General features: G+C 44.1%; 1 protein-coding gene across 5 annotated transcripts in view; it reads right to left on the bottom strand.

The window, feature by feature from the left end:
• PHF14 (PHD finger protein 14) overlaps positions 1–20,085 on the bottom strand; it is a 177,269-nt gene that overhangs the window by 53,559 nt on the left and 103,625 nt on the right. For 3 of the 5 annotated variants that reach the window (XM_015429428.1, XM_015429427.1, XM_015429425.1), the window contains one exon: positions 8,075–8,107. The exons of the other annotated variants lie outside the window; for them this stretch is intronic. In XM_015429428.1, the coding sequence (XP_015284914.1) occupies positions 8,075–8,107 (33 nt within the window). The remainder of the gene's footprint in view (positions 1–8,074; positions 8,108–20,085) is intronic. 5 annotated transcript variants of the gene reach the window in all.

Genomic DNA, 20,085 nt, shown 5'->3' on the forward strand with positions numbered 1-20,085 from the left:
GCACTCGAAGCTGTGGCTGGTTGGCTCCGACTGAGTCGATTGAAACTAAACCCGGCAAAGACGGAGGTCCTGGGCTTGAATCGGACCGGGACAGGATTGGGGTTCCCTCTCCCGACCTTCGATGGGGTGCCTTTGGTGCCTACGTCTGGGGTTAGGAGTCTGGGAGTTCACCTGGACTCCACCTTAACGATGGAGGTCCAGGTGGCAGCCACTGTCAAGTCCGCTTTTTTCCATCTTCGGCAGGCTCGGCAGTTGGCCCCCTACCTGGACCGTGATGATCTAGCCACAGTGATCCATGCGACGGTCACCTCGAGGCTAGACGACTGCAACGCTTTCTACATGGGGCTGCCTTTGTCGCAAATCCGGAGGCTGCAACTGGTGCAGAATGCTGCGGCCAGGCTGTTAATGGGTCTCTCTAGAAGGGACCATATTCAGCCTGTGCTGAAAGCGCTGCACTGGTTGCCAATAGCGTACCGGATTCGCTTCAAAGTGCTGGTTCTTACCTATAAAGCCCTATATGGTCTGGGTCCAGCCTACCTGAGGGACCGCCTTTCCCCGTATGTTCCCCCAAGAGTGCTACGGTCTGGGGCCCAGAATCTTCTAACTATACCGGGCCCCAACGATGCTAAATTGGCCGTCACGAGGGCTAGGGCTTTCTCGGTGGCGGCCCCCACCTGGTGGAATGAGCTCCCGGAGGAGATCCGGGCCCTGCGGGACCTGGTGCAATTCCGCAGGGCCTGTAAGACGGAGCTCTTCCACCAGTCTTTCGATTAGGGGCCGCCGCCGTCCCCCCCCCCGCTATATTACCATCAATGTGGGGTGGTGAGGGCCCTAGGAGGGTAGGAGGAACATCTGTTTAACATCTATTATGCAATGCCTACCGGGGGATGTTTGGTTTTGTGATTTGCCCTCTCTGATATTTAGAAATGGATGCTGTGTAGATGAGCACTTTATTGTTTGATTGGGTTTTAAACTGTATATTGTGTTTTTGTATTAAAGTATTTGATGTTTTTATGAGCAAGTTTTATATTATGTAAGCCGCCCTGAGCCCTACGGGGGAGGGCGGGGTATAAATTCAACAAATAAATAAATAAATAAATAAATAAAACCTGCCCTTTGCATGGGTTCCAGAAAACTGAATGAGTGTAGGACCCTTCTACAAGGCAAAAATCCATGAAGATCTCAACATGGAGTGACAGCAAAAAACAAAGGCAAAACAAACAAAAACCACATTGGTGCATCTGACTAAGTCAGCTCTGGTTCATGAAAAGCTTGTGCCACAAAATGTGTGACAGTTTTTAAAACTCTCTTAGATACAAAACTCCAGTTATGCTATTATGAAACACATCTTTTATTTGGACATAAAGCAGAGGACATTTACTTCTGCACAAACAAAGGTGAGGCTATCCATTTGGTCATCTGAATTATAAATGTTCGACTCTTCAACCTTCTGGCCTGAAAGCAAGAAATTGCAAGTAGATAAATAGGCACCACTTTGGTGGGAAGGTAACGGCGTTCCGTGCGCCTTGGTGTTTAGTCATGCCGGCCACATGACCACGGAAACGTCTTCGGACAGCGCTGACTCTTTGGCTTTGAAACGGAGATGAGCACCGCAACCCTAGAGTCGGATTTGACTGGCTTTTGAGCAAGGGAACCTTTACCTTTCTCCCTAACAGGGGCCCAAAGAAATCATTCTCTCCTGGTTTATCCTCATAACAATCCTGCAAGTTTGGTGTAGTGGTTAAGTGTGTGGACTCTAATCTTGGAGAACTGGGTTTGATTCCCCACGCCTCCACTTACAGCTGCTGGATGACCCTGGGCAAGCCATAGTTCTGTCAGAGCTGTTTCTGAAAGAGCAGTTCTTGAAAGAGCTCTCTCAGCCCCACCTACCTCACAGGGTGTCTGTTGTGGGGAGGGGAAGGGAAAGGAGATTGTAAACTGCTCTGAGACTCTGAGTGAAAGGTGGGATATAAAACCAAACTCTTCTTCTTCTTCTTAGGCTAGGCTGAGAGCGTGGGACTGTCCCAAGGTCATCCACAAAGTTTCCATGGCAGAATGGGGATTCGAACCTGGGTCTCCCAGATCCTAGCCTTACACTCTAATCTCTACATCACACTGGTTCTCTATGGACAACTTATCAATAAAACAGAGTAATTTGTAGTAAGACTAATATACTGACACCAAATTAATCTGCAATTGTTTACGACAATAGGAATTTCAGTTGTGTATATTCAAAGGAATATTCAAACCATGATTTGGTTGCCAGGAAGCAGTATCAATCTAGTGATCTCTACTGCAATCATTTTTCTGATACCTTCTACCATACAAAAATGTATCCCAATAATAGGGTGGTAAAGGATAAAAGTAAGCTACCAGGCATTGCATTGCATCCCTTCCAAATGCAACAATGAGAAGATATGACAGAAGTAGGAACCCCACCCTTGGCAAGGTGTCCTGTTGGAACCAGTGTGGGATGGCAGTGGAAAGTGGGAGAAGAGTATGCAGGCTTGCACTGGTGGCCTTGTCGTATGCACCACCTGCATGCCCAAGCTGAAATCTGGAGGTGGGGGAGGAGAACATGGCCGGCTCTGCCTAATATGAGGGTGAAGGATTCTTCAGGTTCACTGCTATTCTATAAAGGGGGCCTGATGTATGGCCTCTTCCAACAATGAGACTGGGTCTCCAACTTTGGCACAATTATCCTCATTTCTAATTAGTTTGTTTAGACCTCCAAACATCTTTCCAGGGGTCCTGGTCCCATAAGCAGTTTCCTTCTTACTGAGATTAGCACCAGAAAAGGCATTGGTGTACTGGCTCCTCTCTCATTTTAACTGATCTCCAGGGTCCTTCTTTCCCAAGCAGTCATCCTAGACAAGAGGCACTGAACCACTATCACCAATGTATGACAGATATATATATAATTGCAAATTCAGAGATAAACTCCACATACACAATTAAAAATCATGTAAGTGAAACATTTAAACAATTCATTATAAATATTTCCAAGGCATGAAGGATGACTTCTCATGGCATTTTGGAAGCCCCTTTAGTGTTGCATCCTGTGTATTCATTCTATGCCCAAATACTTCATCACTGCGAAGCACTACCCACCAACATTGTCCATTTTTAGCTAGCCTGAAGTTTCACAGCCGTTAAAAGTTTATGACAAGGGTTCTAATGAAAAAGCCATATCTATTTTTCCAGTAGTCTTACTCTATTAAAAGTCAATGTGCGCTCTAGTAATTAAGTAAATAATAACCAAGCTTCACAATCACAAGCAGTTAATAGAAAGTAATAGTGAACCACCATTCGTTGGCAAATTTGTTGATAATTCTGTTGTCAGCATGAGACCTTAATTATAAGCACACTAATTTAAAAGCATGTAATCCAAAGAATTCCAAAAACAATACAATTACATTAAAGAAGGGGATCTGAATGCATTTTCTAGTTTATCCAATAGTGTATGTAGGTGTTGTCATAATGGTGGATACAGCTGACAAGAAAGTACTTCTAGCAATCAAAGGTATACATCTTAGGAAGCAATCCAAGAAGGCACACTACAAAAGTAATACCTTTGAGGAAGAATCTGACATATGCCTTATTCTAGACTACAGATCAGCAACTAGAGGTCCCAGGAACACAGCAGCCCCCTCTACAGGAACCATAGAGTTTCACAGTTGACAACTTTGTGACAGGAGAGGAGTGAGAGTGGTTGCTAAAAAAAGCTAACCCCCCCCCCCGACATCCCCCCAAGAAACTGGAAAATATGTGGGAGAATTGAAATATTTTTCCCCCCTTTTGGAATGGTTGAAATACTTTCTAATACAAGGTCCTACTCCCTAGGGCAATTCATTAAAAATTCCAGTATTTTCAAAGTTACCTTTATATGCAAACAAGGGGGGACCTCCCTCATTATCTCCTACTTTCCTTCACTGAAAGCCCCCATAGCCATGCTCCTTTCCCTGCTTTATTCACTCCCTCCTACCCACCAGCCAATCTACCTTTATCTACCCCTACCTTCAGCTTTCCTTTCCTCCCTCCCTCTGACAGCCTCTACTCAGGAACACTATGGCCCAACTGCACGGTGGAGAACTTGCAAAGACTTGTGGGGGCAGCACCTATTTCTCATTGTATCCACCTCTCCACACTATATTCACTTCCCCCCTGCCTAGCAACCCCCATATCCTCACCTTTTCCTGCTTCCTTCTCTCCTTTCCATTCACCAACCTACCTTTTACCTGCCTCTCATCTTCAGCTATATTTATTTATTTACTTCATTTATATTGCTTTTCTCCACAATGAGGACCCACAGCATCTTACATCGTTCTTTTCTTCTACGTTTTATCCTCAAAACAACCACATGCTGGCAGCTCCCCCTCCCCTGACCATTTCAAACAGTGTGCGGGATGGCACAGGATCCTCCTCCTGCACTCCTCACCATGACTCTGTCCACCAGCCCGTCCTCCTCCAGGCCATTCTATCCTCCCATCTGTCCCCCTCTTTCCTCTATCAACCTGTAACACTGCCACCTCTACATATGCACAGACAATACGCCTGAGACAGAGTCATTGCCTGATGTCAGACAATGATCCTGTTTGGGGGGATTTAACCCACCCCTCCATTTTTACACATTTTTAGATTTTCCTGCAAACCAAGGTTGTCCCCAAGTTTGTAGGAAAATATCCCTAGTCTGGAAATAGCCTCAATTCACAGATTTAAGTATCTGCAAATGGAACCATGTTGAGGATTAGATATACTGATATGCTGCAAATCCCACCCATTGTGACTATATGAGACTGTTTCTCTCCAAATAATGCATGTTATTTTATTAACTATGAAACTGGTTTCCCAATTTCAGCATTTATTTTCCCTAACTCTCAGAAGGCAAAAATTAGGATATATAAGCCAAGGTAGCGTACAGTGCCATTCTCTCTTTCTCCAATATACTGGGAATATTGTCAATTTTGCACATAAAAAAGGCATTCATACATTCCATTAAATATACCAATTAGAACACTTTTATATGCTAACTAAGCCATTGTACTTTGGTTACATTATGAGAAGACAAAAATCACTGAAAAAGGCGATAAAGCTAGGAAAAGTTGAAGGCAATAGGAAAAGTGGAAGACACAACATGACATTTATTGACTCAGTCTAGGAAGCCATGGACCTCAGTTTGCAAGACCTGAGCAAGGCTGTTAATGATAGAACATTTTGGAGGTCATCAATCCATAGGGCTGCCAAAAATCAGAAGCGACTTGACAGCACTTAACACACGCACGCACAGAACTAAGCCATAAGCAATGAATATTATGTTATTAAAGCACTAAATATGTCTAGGTTTGATAAAAAGTAACTACTACATATATTTAATTGTTTTCACAACATTTCCAATTTTTTCCCAGAAAAAAGAAAGATTTTTTTTCTGCTTCAAAAGTTCTGCTTCAAAAATCTCTGATTGTGCTTGTCTCTTTGTTTTCCAGTCAAGAGCCATTTTGCTCAAGGTTTCAGAAACAGATTCATGAAAATGGAGGCAGAAATTAGTTTCAGAATATATAAAATCAATTTCTGTTTTTACACAAAAAACTTTTAAAAACTATTCCTTAAGGCTGTGAGGTTGATAGTTTTAACCAGAATTAAGAAATCCTGTCTTCTGTTCTGAATTCTCTGGACGTTCTTTGGCAACTAGCACTAGAGCATATTATGAGTATTTTATCTTTTACACATGAATCAGACGTGGTATTTAAGTTAATTTCCTCACTGGTTTTACTTGTAATTCCCTTTATGGTAACAGTTACTCATTACGCTCTTTCATCTACTTTCCTTAACAAAAAAATGTAAACTATGTCAATTCATGTTTCTAAATATTTTACTTAAAGGCAACTTCTACTTACAGTTGCCAACTGTTCAGTTAAATGTATAATAAGCAATAATTCTCCATCTTCCAGAAAGAGCTCCGTAGGGAACTACAGTCCCATGCAACAAAACAGCATTTAGTTAATGCAAGAAATATTTGGTATAGAGAACCTGCTAGAAATCCTTTAAAATATGGATTTTTTTCATCCTAACATCTTTTGTGCATAGGCTTTACTTTTTAACTCTCTCCTTCAGCAACAGGGCACATGATTATTCTTTTATCCCTGTATTCTAATCAGAGAATTTTTTGGTCTCCCCTCATTTGGAGAAAGATATTTTGAGAGGGTGAACATTTAATTGCTCTTATACTCAATAACCAGGCAAAGGTCCAGATATTATATCAGAGGTTAGATAAAACTTTTGACAGAACTAGGACTGGGTGAACACAGGAAGTGTGAATAGCTTTATCACCATTCCACTTCAATCTTCTTCTGCATGTTCAGCACAATATCATGATTAAGCAGACAATGGTGGACTCCAGCTGGCAAAAATGATTTAAGTCAGTGGTTCTCAATCTTTTGTATCTTATGTCCCAACAATCACTCTAGTGAAGAGCAATCATCTCATTTTGGTATGTAGCCAACAGGATGATGCTGTTGTAGACTTCCTGTTTGTGGGCTTTCTAGAGATAGCTGGTTGGCCACTGTGAGAACAGAATGCTGGACTAGATGGGTCTTTGGTGTGATCCAGCATGGCTCTTTTTAGGTTTTTATGTACTTTTGTGCTCAGCACCAATTTCCTTATAAAGTACTTTAAGAGTCAGTGCATTGGTTTTATAACAGGCAAGATTTATAATATTTATACAATCAGACAACACATCAGACAGTTCAGGAATCATGTTTGCTTGGAAACATTTCATGATGGATCATATAGTGTTTAACCTGCAAATCAGCAACATTGCTAATTTTTGCTGTGACTCCAGAGAGGATGTATGTCATTTCCACAGCACCATCAGTACAATGCTTTTCCAGTCCAGATCATTATTTGAAAATTATTCATCAATAATGTGAAATATCTCTGCACTGACTATTTGTGTGGGCATACTATGAACCATGAACACATCCTCAAGCACTTCTCTTCACTGGGATATCAAACAAATCCTGTTAAAAATGCACTGTTTGAAACATCTGTTGATTCATGCATTTGAAGAGCAAACAACTGATTTTTTCAGTTGGGCAATAAACTAAGCTTCAACATATTCTCAATGTGATGCATAACTATCATCTGAGAGTGGGATTTCAGCAGTCTTTACTGCGTCATCTCTTCTTGCTTGATTTATCAGTATTTTTGATAAAGTTACCAGGACGATGGCAGAAGCACACTGGATAATTCCTGGCAGGTAAGGTTAGCAGGATGCAGCTGGTGACAGAGGGGATCAGGAGAAACACTGAATGTCCAAAATCACTACTAGCATGTCAAAGTGACATGGCTGTTCACTTGCAGGTGAACATGCAGACTGAAGGAGAGAGAATTCTTGCAAGTTGTTATGAAAACCTTGTGTCCTGCATAGACTACTTTAGGGTCTCATCGGTGGTAAGTGTACCATCAGTAGAGAACCAATGATTTAAGTGACAATTAATGAGCTATCAGATCCCTGTACGATTTCATCAGGAGGCAGGAAATCAAGCACTGTTGGTATATAACTGCTTCTGCAAACATTGAGGGGGCCTCTGTAGGAGGCTTGGGGCAGCCCTGTGAAGATCCCATAAACAGGGATTAAGGTGCTAATCCCAAGAGTTGCTTCAGTGTAGCAGATTTGGACCTTAGTTCACTGCAGCATTATGGAAGGCTTCTCCCATTTTATTCCATGGAATTACAGCTAAGGGAACAACCTGCTTTCATACATACTCAAGTTCCTACCCTTTTGCTGCAAAATGTAACAGACTGTACTAGTAATGAAAGCAGTAGCTTGCTTCACTCCAACTCAATGTGCTTATCTTTTTTGGTTTCTTATGGCTCTGCATTCACAGATCTCAAGGATTTGTGGCCTTACACAGTACATACTTTACCATAATGAGAAATTGTGCATATGTTACTATCCTTGATTATTCTTTTACAAGCTATCTAAGTATTATCTTTAGGTGAAAGTCAACGTATATCATCACTATATATTCAAATTGCACAATAGATATCTAATTTTACATGTTATAACAGTTACCTGATACTTGTTTTTCATTCCATCCACTTCTCCCTATATTTAACACATAAGGTATTTTGCAGTTAGTAGAAATGAAAAGCACAGGGAAGAGCCAGTTAAGTACTTTTAAGCTGCATTGACTTCAATGGGAGAGAATTAACACATACTTCATTAATTTGAAAACAAAAACATCAAGATCCTAACATTGTGAGTACTATTTGACGGAATAGTAAGAAGACAGAAAAGGTGTTCTAATATGTCATAGTATTAAGTCACAGAAGAATGATGTCAGTTGTCAGGAGATATGAAAAGAAGGTGGCCGCCAGATGGACACTCAAACATCCCCCCCCAATTGATTCTGTTGCTGCTAAAAACAGTTATGTGCTAGTTCATTGGGTGAGAAGGTCCATACAGATGTCTTGGCTAGGAAACTAGGGTGGGGCAAAGGGCTAAACGAAAGTTTTCTAGTCACAGATACTATATTAGCTGGTTCAGGGAAGTGTGCCTGTCCCCTCATTCTGGAGGCCACTACTCTCCAAAGGGCTTGAATATACATGCTCCCTAACTGCGAGGGTAACATGTGAACTAGCCATGGATCTGATAACAGGGAATGAAGACAAGTTTAATATTGTACTACCTTGTTGGTACAAATAAAAAAGCTACTGTTGTCAAATTTTTTAATGTGCCAGAAAGATTGTCCACTCAAAGCTCTTTTTAATTGGGTTACAGTCATAGAACTCTCATCATCCCCACCTCCATCTCATCTGTGAGGCAGTCCAACTGATTACAAGGGATGAAGCAAGGTTCTCGTTCCATTTTATTTTAGCACTACAACCTTTAGGGAATCACTAAATATTTACAAAAATACAGACATCCAAAGTATTAAGGCCAATCGGAACAAATCTGATCTTTTTTCTTTATGTAAACAAGAGCTACTAGGCACACTATTTTATAACATTCTGCATTGGTATCTAGGTCCTCAGAATTATACATATCACTAGCTATGAGACTTCTGACATAGTCTTCTTGTACATCCCAGGGTTTAGACACAAGGCAAGCTTTATTCATTTTGAGGACAAATAGAACAGTTGTTTAAATTAATTCTGTTGGGATGTACAAATTAGTACTACCCAAACTCCAGCTTTTCAGTATAGCCTTAAATTTCTCTGCTCAACTTGCTATGCTGTGCATCTGATATCCTAGACCACCTGCTGGTTTAGTACAGTTCAAAATTAGGCTCCCTACTGAATCAATCAGGAGGTCTACCGATACATAACATGGCCCACACCACCTGCACTACCCTGGGCAATATGACTCATGCATGATTCCTAAGTTCAGGATATTGAGATGTGACCTGTATGAGTATCTTAACGCATTTGCTTGCCCTTACCCAACTGTTTGTACAGGAAACAGGCCACTTCAGTAAGAAAAAAATGCAATGAATGTGGCACCTGCTCACCAGCCTGCATGATAAGTAGCTAGGACATAACTTTCCAGTTCACAGAAGTAATGGAAAGTCTTCTTTGGCCTATGGGCAGGAATGTTTTGAAATCAATATTTATATAATTGCCCTGATATTTTTCCACAGGATGTTCAAGGAAGTGTACAAAAATTAAACATCACAACAGAAACCTTAAAATGGTATAAACCAAAATAGTATAAACATGTCAACATAGTTTTAAGGATCATGGACAAGGATACAGCACTTCCCACAGATTTTTCAGCCCCCAGTGGTATGCAGTAGTGGAATGGGCAGTCCACACAGCTAGCTTCTCAACCGCAGTGTGAGGGTGATTAAGGAAAACCAAGATGCTTGCCTTTGCTAAAGTAGTATACTGTTGTTATGACTGTATACTACAGCATCTACCCAGTTTTGGGATATGGAGCACTCAGGAAAGACAGGTTGCTTACCTGTAACTGGTGATCTTCGAGTGGTCATCTGTGCATTCACACCCTTGGGATACTCTGCGCCTGCGCTGACCTTCTCGGTACCGATAGCTAGCAAAAGGGATTTTCGCGCCTCTCCCAGGTCACGCGCCGGCTCCACTGCGCATGACCAAGGAGGGGCACGCAGATCCCGCCAGTTCCTTCTGACCGCCACCCAACAGCCTTCAAAGAAACAAGATGAAGGGCCGAGAGCAGAGGGGAAGGAGGGCGGGTGGTGTGAATGCACAGATGACCACTCGAAGATCACCAGTTACAGGTAAGCAACCTGTCTATCTTCTTCGTGGTCTCTGTGCATCACACCCTTGGGAGAATAGCAAGCAATAACTCTTACCTGGAGGAGGGGCCGAGGCCCTACACCTGCGCCGTCTGCAAAATAGACCGACCCAACGCCACACGACGAGTAGACCGGACATCAAGGGCATAATGCTTCACGAAGGTGAGCGGAGTAGCCCAAGTCGCAGCGTTGCAGATGTCCTCCAATGGCATCCCTCTCAGGAAAGCTGTGGAAGCCGCCACCGCCCTTGTAGAGTGGGCGCGAAGTTGACCTGGAAGAGGTCTCTTAGCCAAAGCGTAACATAGCTTGATTACTTCCACAATCCACCTGGACAGCGTCTGGGAAGAGATCTTCTTCCCTAGGGAGGGCATACTGTGAGCAACAAACAAGGCTGGAGACTGACGAAAAGACTTGGTCCTGCCCAAATAGAACAGCAACGCCCTCTTAACATCCAGAGAGTGCAATTTCCGTTCCTCTTCATTGGCAGGAGACGGGAAAAATGACGGCAAAACTATATCTGAACGTAGATGAAACTCCGAAACGACTTTCGGTAAGAAGGAGATGTCCAAAGACAACGACACCCCATGAGGGGAAAAAATCAAGTATGGTGGATCACACCTTAAAGCAGACAACTCACTGACTCGACGAGCAGAAGTAATGGCCACCAGAAACGCAGTCTTGAGCGATAACAACTTTAGAGAGCAAGTGGCCAGTGGTTCGAAGGGTTTTCCCATCAAAAACCGCAAAACTAAAGCCAAATCCCAGGCCGGAGTCGGAGAACGACGGGGAGGGTACAGGCGAATAAGACCTTTACAAAACTGTTTCGTCTGAGGATGCGAGAAAACTGAAAACCCATCAATAGATGGATGAAAAGCTGACACCGCAGCTAAATACACCTTAACTGAAGAAAAACTGAGTCCCAAGTCCATTCTGGACAAAATAAACGCAAAAATAGACCTCAAATCCACTGGCGGAGGAGGTAAATTGGAAGAACTCAAGTACTGTAGGAATAAATCCCACTTCTTTGCGTAAGACGTCCTAGTAGACAGTTTACGACAATTCAACAGGACCTCATTGATACGGTCATCCATCACTGAAAGCGTATTTCCCATAGAGTCAACTTGAGACTCAGAGGATCGTAGTGAAGGACCTGGCCTTCCTGAGCTTGGAGGAGATCCAACTCCTGCGGGAAGTGTACGAAGGATCCCTTGGCTAACCGCAGCAGTGTCGGAAACCACACCTGCCGAGGCCACCAGGGGGCTACCAGGAGACAATGGGGCTTGTCCTGTTGTATTTTCACAAGCACCCTGTGGAGCAGCGGAATCGGAGGAAATAGGTATAGAAAGTCGTGAGCCCACGACATCAACAGACCGTCCCCCATTGACAGAGGGTCCAACCCCGCTCTGGAGCAAAACCTGGGACACTTCTTGTTCAATCGAGTTGCAAAAACATCGATGTGGGGATGTCCCAGATGTTGAAAAAGAGGAAGGAGATACTTTGAGTTCAACTCCCATTCGTGGTCCGATGCTCCCCCTCTGCTCAGGAAATCCGCTTGTTGGTTCAAAGTTCCTGGCAGATGGGCAGCTTGGAGAGTGATGTTCCAATGAAGGCACTCTTCCCATATGTCCATAGCTAGCCTGCAAAGGGACCTGGACACGGTCCCGCCCTGGCGATTGATATAAGCCATCGCAGTTGTGTTGTCCGTAAAAATCAACACAGCTTTTCCTACAACCTGTCTGAGTAAGGATCTGAGGGCAAATTTTACGGCCAGCAGTTCCAGATAGTTGATATGATGACTCTTCCAAAGGGGTTGCCATGGAGCACCCACACAAGTGTCGTCTGTATGAGCACCCCAACCCCACAGGGAGGCATCTGTGGTGATGGACATTACGGGAACGATCGGTTGGAACGGTGCACCCGCCAACAGATTGGTGTCCACGAGCCACCACTGCAGGGAGACGAGGACCTGCGGAGGCACTACCAGTTGAAGGCTCGGAGGATGGATGGAAGGGCGAAATTTCTTTAGAAACCACAGCTGCAACGGGCGCATGCGAAGGCGTGCATATTCGATCACGGAAGTGGTGGCTGCCATGAGACCCAAGATCCGCTGAATGTGGACCGCTGATGTCACGTTGGACTGGAACAAACGTTGAATTTCCAGACGAATGGTATCTGCCCGTTGGCGAGGAAGGTACGCCCGAGTGGCTAGGGAGTCTATGACAGCTCCTATGAACTGCACGCGAGTTGCAGGTTGCAGCATGGATTTCTGTAAATTCACCAGAATTCCAAGGGAGGATAGGACCGACAATGTGATGGTGATGTGCTGAAGGAGACATTCTCTTGAATCTGCCACCATCAACCAGTCGTCTATATACGGAAAGATCTGAATGCCCTGAAGGCGAAGATGAGCGACGACAACCACCATTACCTTCGTAAAAACCCTGGGGGCGGTAGAGAGCCCGAATGGAAGGGCTTTGAATTGGTAATGGTCCTCCCCGACTGCGAATCTGAGGAACTTTCTGTGACGAGGATGGATGGAGACGTGAAAATAAGCGTCTTTGAGATCTAAAGTGACCATCCAAGTCCCTGGAGACAGGAGTGGTAAAATGCTTTGCAACGTGGTCATGCGAAACTTTCTGTAAATGATGAACCGATTGAGAAAACGAAGGTCCATGATTGGACGAAGTCCTCCGTCCTTCTTGGGGACCGTGAAATATTTGGAATAAATCCCGCGGCAACAATCCGCCATCGGGACTTTCTCTATAGCGTTTTTTTGTGTCAGCGATTGTACCTCCTGTAGCAGGGCAGGAGACGCCGGGGTTCTGATAAAACGGGAGATTTTGGGAGTCAGAGAAAACTCTATGAGATAGCCATCTCTTATTATAGAGTGCACCCATTTGTCCGTAGAAATGGCGAGCCATGCGTGCAGGAAGGGTGCAAGGCGAGTCTGAGCAGTAAGGTTGAAGTCAAAGTCCCTGTTTGGGATTCTTAGGGAATTTCGACTTATAGGCACCGGACGATTGTCCCTTATTTTTCGGGGGAAAAGACCGTGACTGAGAGGGAGGTCTTTGCCATTGATCCGTAGGTGATTTGTTGTACGGTTGCCTGGTCGACCAAGGTTGCCTAGGCCACTGCTTGGATTTCGAGTATTTGGTCGTGGGGGAGATCCCCAAACTCTTGGACGTCTTGATACTCTTATCCATTTCCTGCAGAACCGTGTCAGTGGTGGAGCTAAACAATCCAGAACCTTCAAAGGGAAGGTCTTCCACCGAGGATCTGGTGTCATATGGCAATGATGAAGAGCGGAGCCAGGCATGTCTGCGTAACGCTACAGAGGTTGCTAGAGTCTTACTAGCGGATTCCAGGGAATGCTTGGCAGCACTAATTTGGTGTCTAGCCAAGACCATCCCTTCATTCTGAATCCTTTTAATCTGAGGTTGGCACTCTTTGGGCACGTGCGGGAGGAAATCATTCAAACGCTTCCATAAATTGAATTGATAACGGCCCATGCAGGCGGCATAGTTCGCCGTTTTAATGCCCATTGCACCGACAGTGTAGAATTTTCTACCAACCGAATCCAACTTTTTTCCTTCTTTGTCTGATGGAGTAGAGTGGCTCGCTTTTCCTTTCGTGGACGAGGAAACGACCAAAGAATTGGGCTTAGGATGTGTGTATAAAAACTCAGCCCCTGATTCCTGGACCTTGTACATGTGATCCAGACGCTTATTAGAGACATTAATGGAGGCTGGACGAGTCCAAAAGTCCTTGGTAGTTTGCAAGAGAACTTTTGTCATTGGTAGAGCCACGGAGGGCGAAGTGTTAGAGTGCATAATGTCAAAAACGTTATCATCCACAAAACTGGCAACGAGAGTAGGAGTCATAGATAGATCTAATGCCATGCGTTGAATAAAATCTCCATAAGACTTAACATCCTCTGATGGAGAAATAGGTAAATCCGCTTCCACATCTTGCGAGGTGGGCTGTGCATCTACATCCTCGATATGTTCAGAAAAGCCATCTGAATCGGAGGATACATTGGATGGTTCTGGAGATGATTCGAGTAATTCAGGTTGAGACGGTGCCGGTGTGTTAATCGGGGGCACAACCGGGTCTGGTGGATGCGTCGGTATCGACTGCTTCGATACCGATGGTCGATCTTGAAAGCGCGAAATGCGGGATGACACCGACTGACGATCCCATTCAGGTGGGGGTGGTATCGGGAGTGCCCAAGGGTATGGGTATCGATTCCCGTACAAATAATGCCATTGCCTCTCATCCCAAGTCAGGGGAGGAGAAGTTGGTCGGTGCCGATCCTCGACTCCACGTTCTGGGGAGGCATGAGAGGATTGACGGCTCGACATATCAGATTGCGACTGATTTGTCTGTTGAGTAAGGTCGATGTCGAGATCCGAACCGATCGGGTGAGGTTCTTGCGTGGGATCTCGACCCTGACTAGCCGAAACCTTATGGACTTTGGGTTTGTCCGTTTTAGGTTTCTTCGACTGCTGTGAGTCTTTGCCCTGCTTCCGGATCTTGGAAGGTACGGGGTGGTCCTTTATCGGCGTCGATCGTTTCGGTGCCGAAGCATCGATTGCGACCGTCGACGTCGATGATCCCGGAACGGGAGGACAAGTGTCCGCAGCCAAGGTGGACATCGAGGCGTGCCCGGACGTGTCCAACGGTGAAGAGGACTGTGGAGATAGTGCCTTCTCCATCAGGGCCAAGTGTAGACGAGCTGCCCTGTTTTTTCTCGTCTGGTTCGAAAACTTTCGGCAATGTCTGCACTTAGAGACACAGTGCGACTCCCCTAAACAAACGAGGCAAAGCGAGTGCCCGTCGGTGGGGGATATTTTAAGGCCGCAAGTCCTACACCGTTTGAAACAACCCCACCGCGGGGCCATAGGCCAGCGGGAGGGGAACGTAAATAAAGAACAAACACCGAAAGAAAAATGCTAACTACAAAAATAAAGAAAAAGAAACTAACTAAACGTAAGTTTAGCAAAAAAAGTTTGGTACTTAGCAGACCGAGGCAGAAGGCGTCCTACCAGCGCGGCGGTCAGAAGAGAACTGGCGGGATCTGCGTGCCCCTCCTTGGTCATGCGCAGTGGAGCCGGCGCGTGACCTGGGAGAGGCGCGAAAATCCCTTTTGCTAGCTATCGGTACCGAGAAGGTCAGCGCAGGCGCAGAGTATCCCAAGGGTGTGATGCACAGAGACCACGAAGAAGATTCCCTGGATATCTTTTATGTTCACAAATATTCATGGCAGCACTGGGACTCTTCCAGATTGTATCAAGTCCCACACATCAAGTGAGCCACACACTGGATTTCATGTTCAGTGTGGGGATGGATATGGATCTGATTGCAACTGAAGAGGTGCCATGGTCAGACCATTTTGTCCTGAAGGCTTGTCTAGGCATTCCAGCCCCTTCCTGAATAGGCAACGAGCAGATTTATGCTTCCCCGCAAAGACTCATGGTTTCCAGAATGTTCTGTGGGAACTGATGCCCCCCCCCCGAAACTCGTTAGATGAGCTGATAGAGGACTAGAACTCCTGGCTCTCTGAAGCCATCAATGAAATTGCTCTCCGACGTCCTCTTTGTTCCCAATCCAAAATAGCTCCATGGTACAACAGGGAGCTATAGAGGATGAAACAGGAGCTAAGCCGACTAGAGCAAGTTTGGTGACAATCCCATGATGAAGACACAAGAACATCTTATAGGATGTTTATGAAATCCTATGAAATGGTAGTGAAGACTGCAAAGAAGGAATTCTTTGTAGCCCCTATTGCATCCGCTAGCTCTTGCCCAGCACAACTGTTTAGGGTAATTTGGTCACTAACCTCTCTGTCAAAGAGGGCTCAAACTACTAGTAGATTGGATATAAGCTGTGAGGCTTTGCGAGTTTTTTTGCAGATAAAATCTTGTCACTCCGCCAGGACCTGCCTGCCAATATTGATACAGTATGTGAAATGGTGGAGACCCCTTGGCCAACTTCAGGTCCAATAATGGACAGTTTCAACTGGCTCTCTGCCAATGCTGACAGAATTCTGGAGGTGGTGAAGCCTACCACCTGCCCTTTAGACCCATGCCCAACGTATCATTGGCAGCACACATTGCCAATGCAACTAGGCTAACGTTTCTCCATCTAAGCCAGGCTAGACAATTGGCTCCCTACCTGTCCCACCAAGACCTAACCATAGAAGAAGAAGAGAAGAGCTTGGATTTATACCCCATCCTTCACTACCCAAAGGAGTCTCAGAGCGGCTTACAAACTCCTTTCCCTTCCCCTCCCCACAACAGACACCCTGTGAGGCAGGTGGGGCTGAGAGAGCTCTTGACAGAAACTGCTCTTTTTCAAGGACAGCTCTTATCAGAACTACGGCTTGCTCAAGGTCATCCAGCAGGTACAAGTGGAGGAGTGGGGAATCAAACGCGGTTCCCCCAGATTAGAGTCCGCGCCCTTAACCACTACACCCAACTGGCTTTCACAGTGATCCATGCAACAGTCTCCTCCAGACTAGACTAATGTAACTCGCTCTGCGCAGGGCTATCCTTGAGGCTGACCCAGAAATTCCAACTAGTCCAGAATGTGGCGGCACAGGTCCTTACAGGGACCTCAATTAGAGCACATATTCAACTTGAGCTCCACCAGCTGCACTGGCTCCCAGTTGAATTCTGGATCAGGTTCAAGGTTTATGGTATTGACCTTCAAAGCCCTAAATGGTGTGGGACCAACATATGTGAGGACCGCCTCTCCTGGTATGTCCCCCAAAGGTCACTTTGCTCAGCTAATAACAACTTGCTGGTGAGAAACAATTCCCCAGGGCCTGTAAAACAGAGCTGTTCCATCAGGCATATGGTCAAGGATGAGTGGCAGCTCCCCACCATGGACCAATTCCTGATCTGCCCTTTTGTGTCATCTAATAAGGAACTGTTAACACTGTGATTGCAAATTTTTAATTTAAGTTGTATTTTAACTGTATGCTGATTTTAAATATTGTGACCTGCCCCGAGCCTTACTGAGTAGGGAAGGACAGGCTATGTCCAATAAATAAATAATAATATCCTTTATGACCAAAGAATATTTATGAAAGTATTGGAGATACTTCCATTTCTGAATCTAAGGTCTGGGCCTTGCTAACAGAACCCAGGAAGGTATGATAAAAAAGATAATAAAAAAAATAAAAAAATCTCTCATTACAAAAACCAGTACTTCAATATTAGTTCCTTTAGTTGTTATACTCAGAATTTGTCCCCATGGTTAACTCCAACTAAACGATCTTAATATAAAAGAAAAATATCCCGAAATCTGCTCAAAGATCTCTGGTATTAAATAAAGTGGGAATAAACAATTGCATTCAAGAACAGTTTCCTTCTCTTTGGTATATTAATGTTGAATATGATGAACTGCGGTGGCTCAAGTGGTTAAGACGCTGAACTGCAGGCTGTAGAAGGTCAGTAGTTCAGCAGTTCAAGACCCGGGTGCTGCAAGACGGGGTGAGCTCCTGTCTCTAGTTCCAGCTCCTGCCAACCTAGCAGTTCGAAAGCAAGAAATTGCAAGTAGATAAATAGGTACCACTTTGGTGGGAAGGTAACAGTGTTCCGTGCGCCTTGGTGTTTAGTCATGTTGGCCACATGACCACGAGGCGTCTTCGGACAGCGCTGGCTCTTCGGCTTTGAAACGGAGGTGAGCACCACAACCCTAGAGTCGGATTCGACTGGCTTTCGAGCAAGGGAACCTTTACCTTTACTTTATGATGAAAATTACACATACTAAATATTTTGGTTGTATTTCAACAAGGCTCCAATTATTCTAAATATTTTGCCAAGTTTTTACTGCTTCACTTTTCAGCCAGATTAGGTACCACAGAGGCTTACAATTCAAATCCATAACAATAACACAATATAGATAATGGCAACAATGATTGCCTGAGAAGCAACCTGTAGAACTCTGTCTGACCGCTTTTGCTTTTCTGCATGTTTGGCTATGTGGGAAGCTGGTGCAACACATTAACAATGTCAGCAATGCCAAAATTCTTCTAAAACAGAAAATATAAGAATAAAAAAAAGATTAAAAACAAACACTATTTTTAGAAGATCAAATTTAAATTAATCTTTACGCCTTAAGATACACATTCCATTTGTGGGAGAACCAATTAGACAGGTTATATCAGTGGGGATAATGAATCAGTGCCATTCCAGACATGTTAGATCATTTATTATTGCTTTTCTAACATCAACAAATGAATGCAAAATATTGCATGAGGCATCAGCCAAGTGAAGCATTTATATCTCCAGAATCACACAGTTTTCTGCCTCGCAAGAGCATTCCTTTGTGCCCAAGACAGAGATGGGTAGTTGGCAGTGAATGGCAGTAGGGTTGTCATTTGCTGCATTGACTGCAGAAACGCAGCACTTCCCGGACACAGAGCTCATGGAAGGACTAGAAATGGTACTCCAGCATAGGGCATTCTCTTGCTGCAATCTGCTACTGGAGGTTTATAAAAGGGTCATGATCCTAGAGAAGGCACAACATTGGTTTTGCCTCAGTTCCCTCCTTCCCACCACCATATTCAATCTGAAGAGATTCTGACACTATCCTTTGGTATGAACCTCAATGGTTGCTGATTGATGGAGTCAAATATGTTTTTATGTGTACATACTTGTTATTTCAATGGTTAACCTTGTTTGTTTCAATGCCACTTCAATGCCATCACAATCAGCTGCTGGGATATCAGGCAAAGACAACATGCTGAGAAGGAAGGTCATGTAAGAAAATTTCATGCAGTGCTCACTTAAGGGGATTTGGGCACATTAGCAGTACCACTATGTTGGTGGCCACAGGCTGCTTGACTCTCATATCATCTACTGACTTATCCAGTAAAGTGGACTAGTTTTCCCCATTAGAAGTCTGGCTGCCCATACCACTATGGAAGGGGAAAGCAATAAATGTTATGACTTGTGCTCAATAGTGTCAGTATCCCATTCTGTCTCACATCATGGACATTCCACATCATGGATATATTATTCTCACATCATGGACATTCCACATCAATATATTATTATATAATATATTGAAATATTAATTCTGTTCACATACTTCTGCAATTTACAGTTTACCAGCAATGAATGAACATATAGGAGGTAGCTAGGCTGACCAACTTAGCAAGAACTACTTTTAAAGCATGGTTAGAAATTGGAGGGGGATATCCCCAACTATGTGTTTGTTTATTTAGTACATTTAAAAATCATTCCTTTCATTCAGTGAGCTCACACAATAACCTTGTGAGGCAGGTTACATTACGACTGTGTACCCAAAGTCACCCAGCAAGCTTTAGGGTAGACTGTGGTTTTGAATCTGAGTCTCCCAGAACTCAGCCCAATACTCTAACCACTACACCACTCACAGGTTCTCACCTTGCCAGTGAGACATATGTGTTCAGGTGAGGCCTTCTCTTCAGTTCTTGACACTGTTTTAAAAGGGTATTCCCTGATGCAAGCAACCTGTTCAGATACCCATGCAGACAAATTGTTCTGTAGCATCACTTGAAGCAGTCTCGTTACACTTCATTGTATAAATGTATATACACATCTAACAACTATTGCTTGTGAAGATAATCTGTTTTTGAAGTGAAGCCAATCTGTTACCCACACAATGTTATGATTCCCAAATATTGTTCACTTTTTTTTAAAGGACATTAAGAGCAGTACTAAAACCACAGTAGTTGTTTTTTGAAAGGAAGGATGCGAGGCTACAGAAACAACTATTTTTTGTGTTTTATATGGCATATTTTTTTTCAATGTTGCTGAGA

Source organism: Gekko japonicus, unplaced genomic scaffold (genome assembly GCF_001447785.1).
Source record: "Gekko japonicus isolate JY-2015 unplaced genomic scaffold, Gekko_japonicus_V1.1 scaffold163, whole genome shotgun sequence".
NCBI classification, from domain to species: Eukaryota; Metazoa; Chordata; class Lepidosauria; order Squamata; family Gekkonidae; genus Gekko; species Gekko japonicus.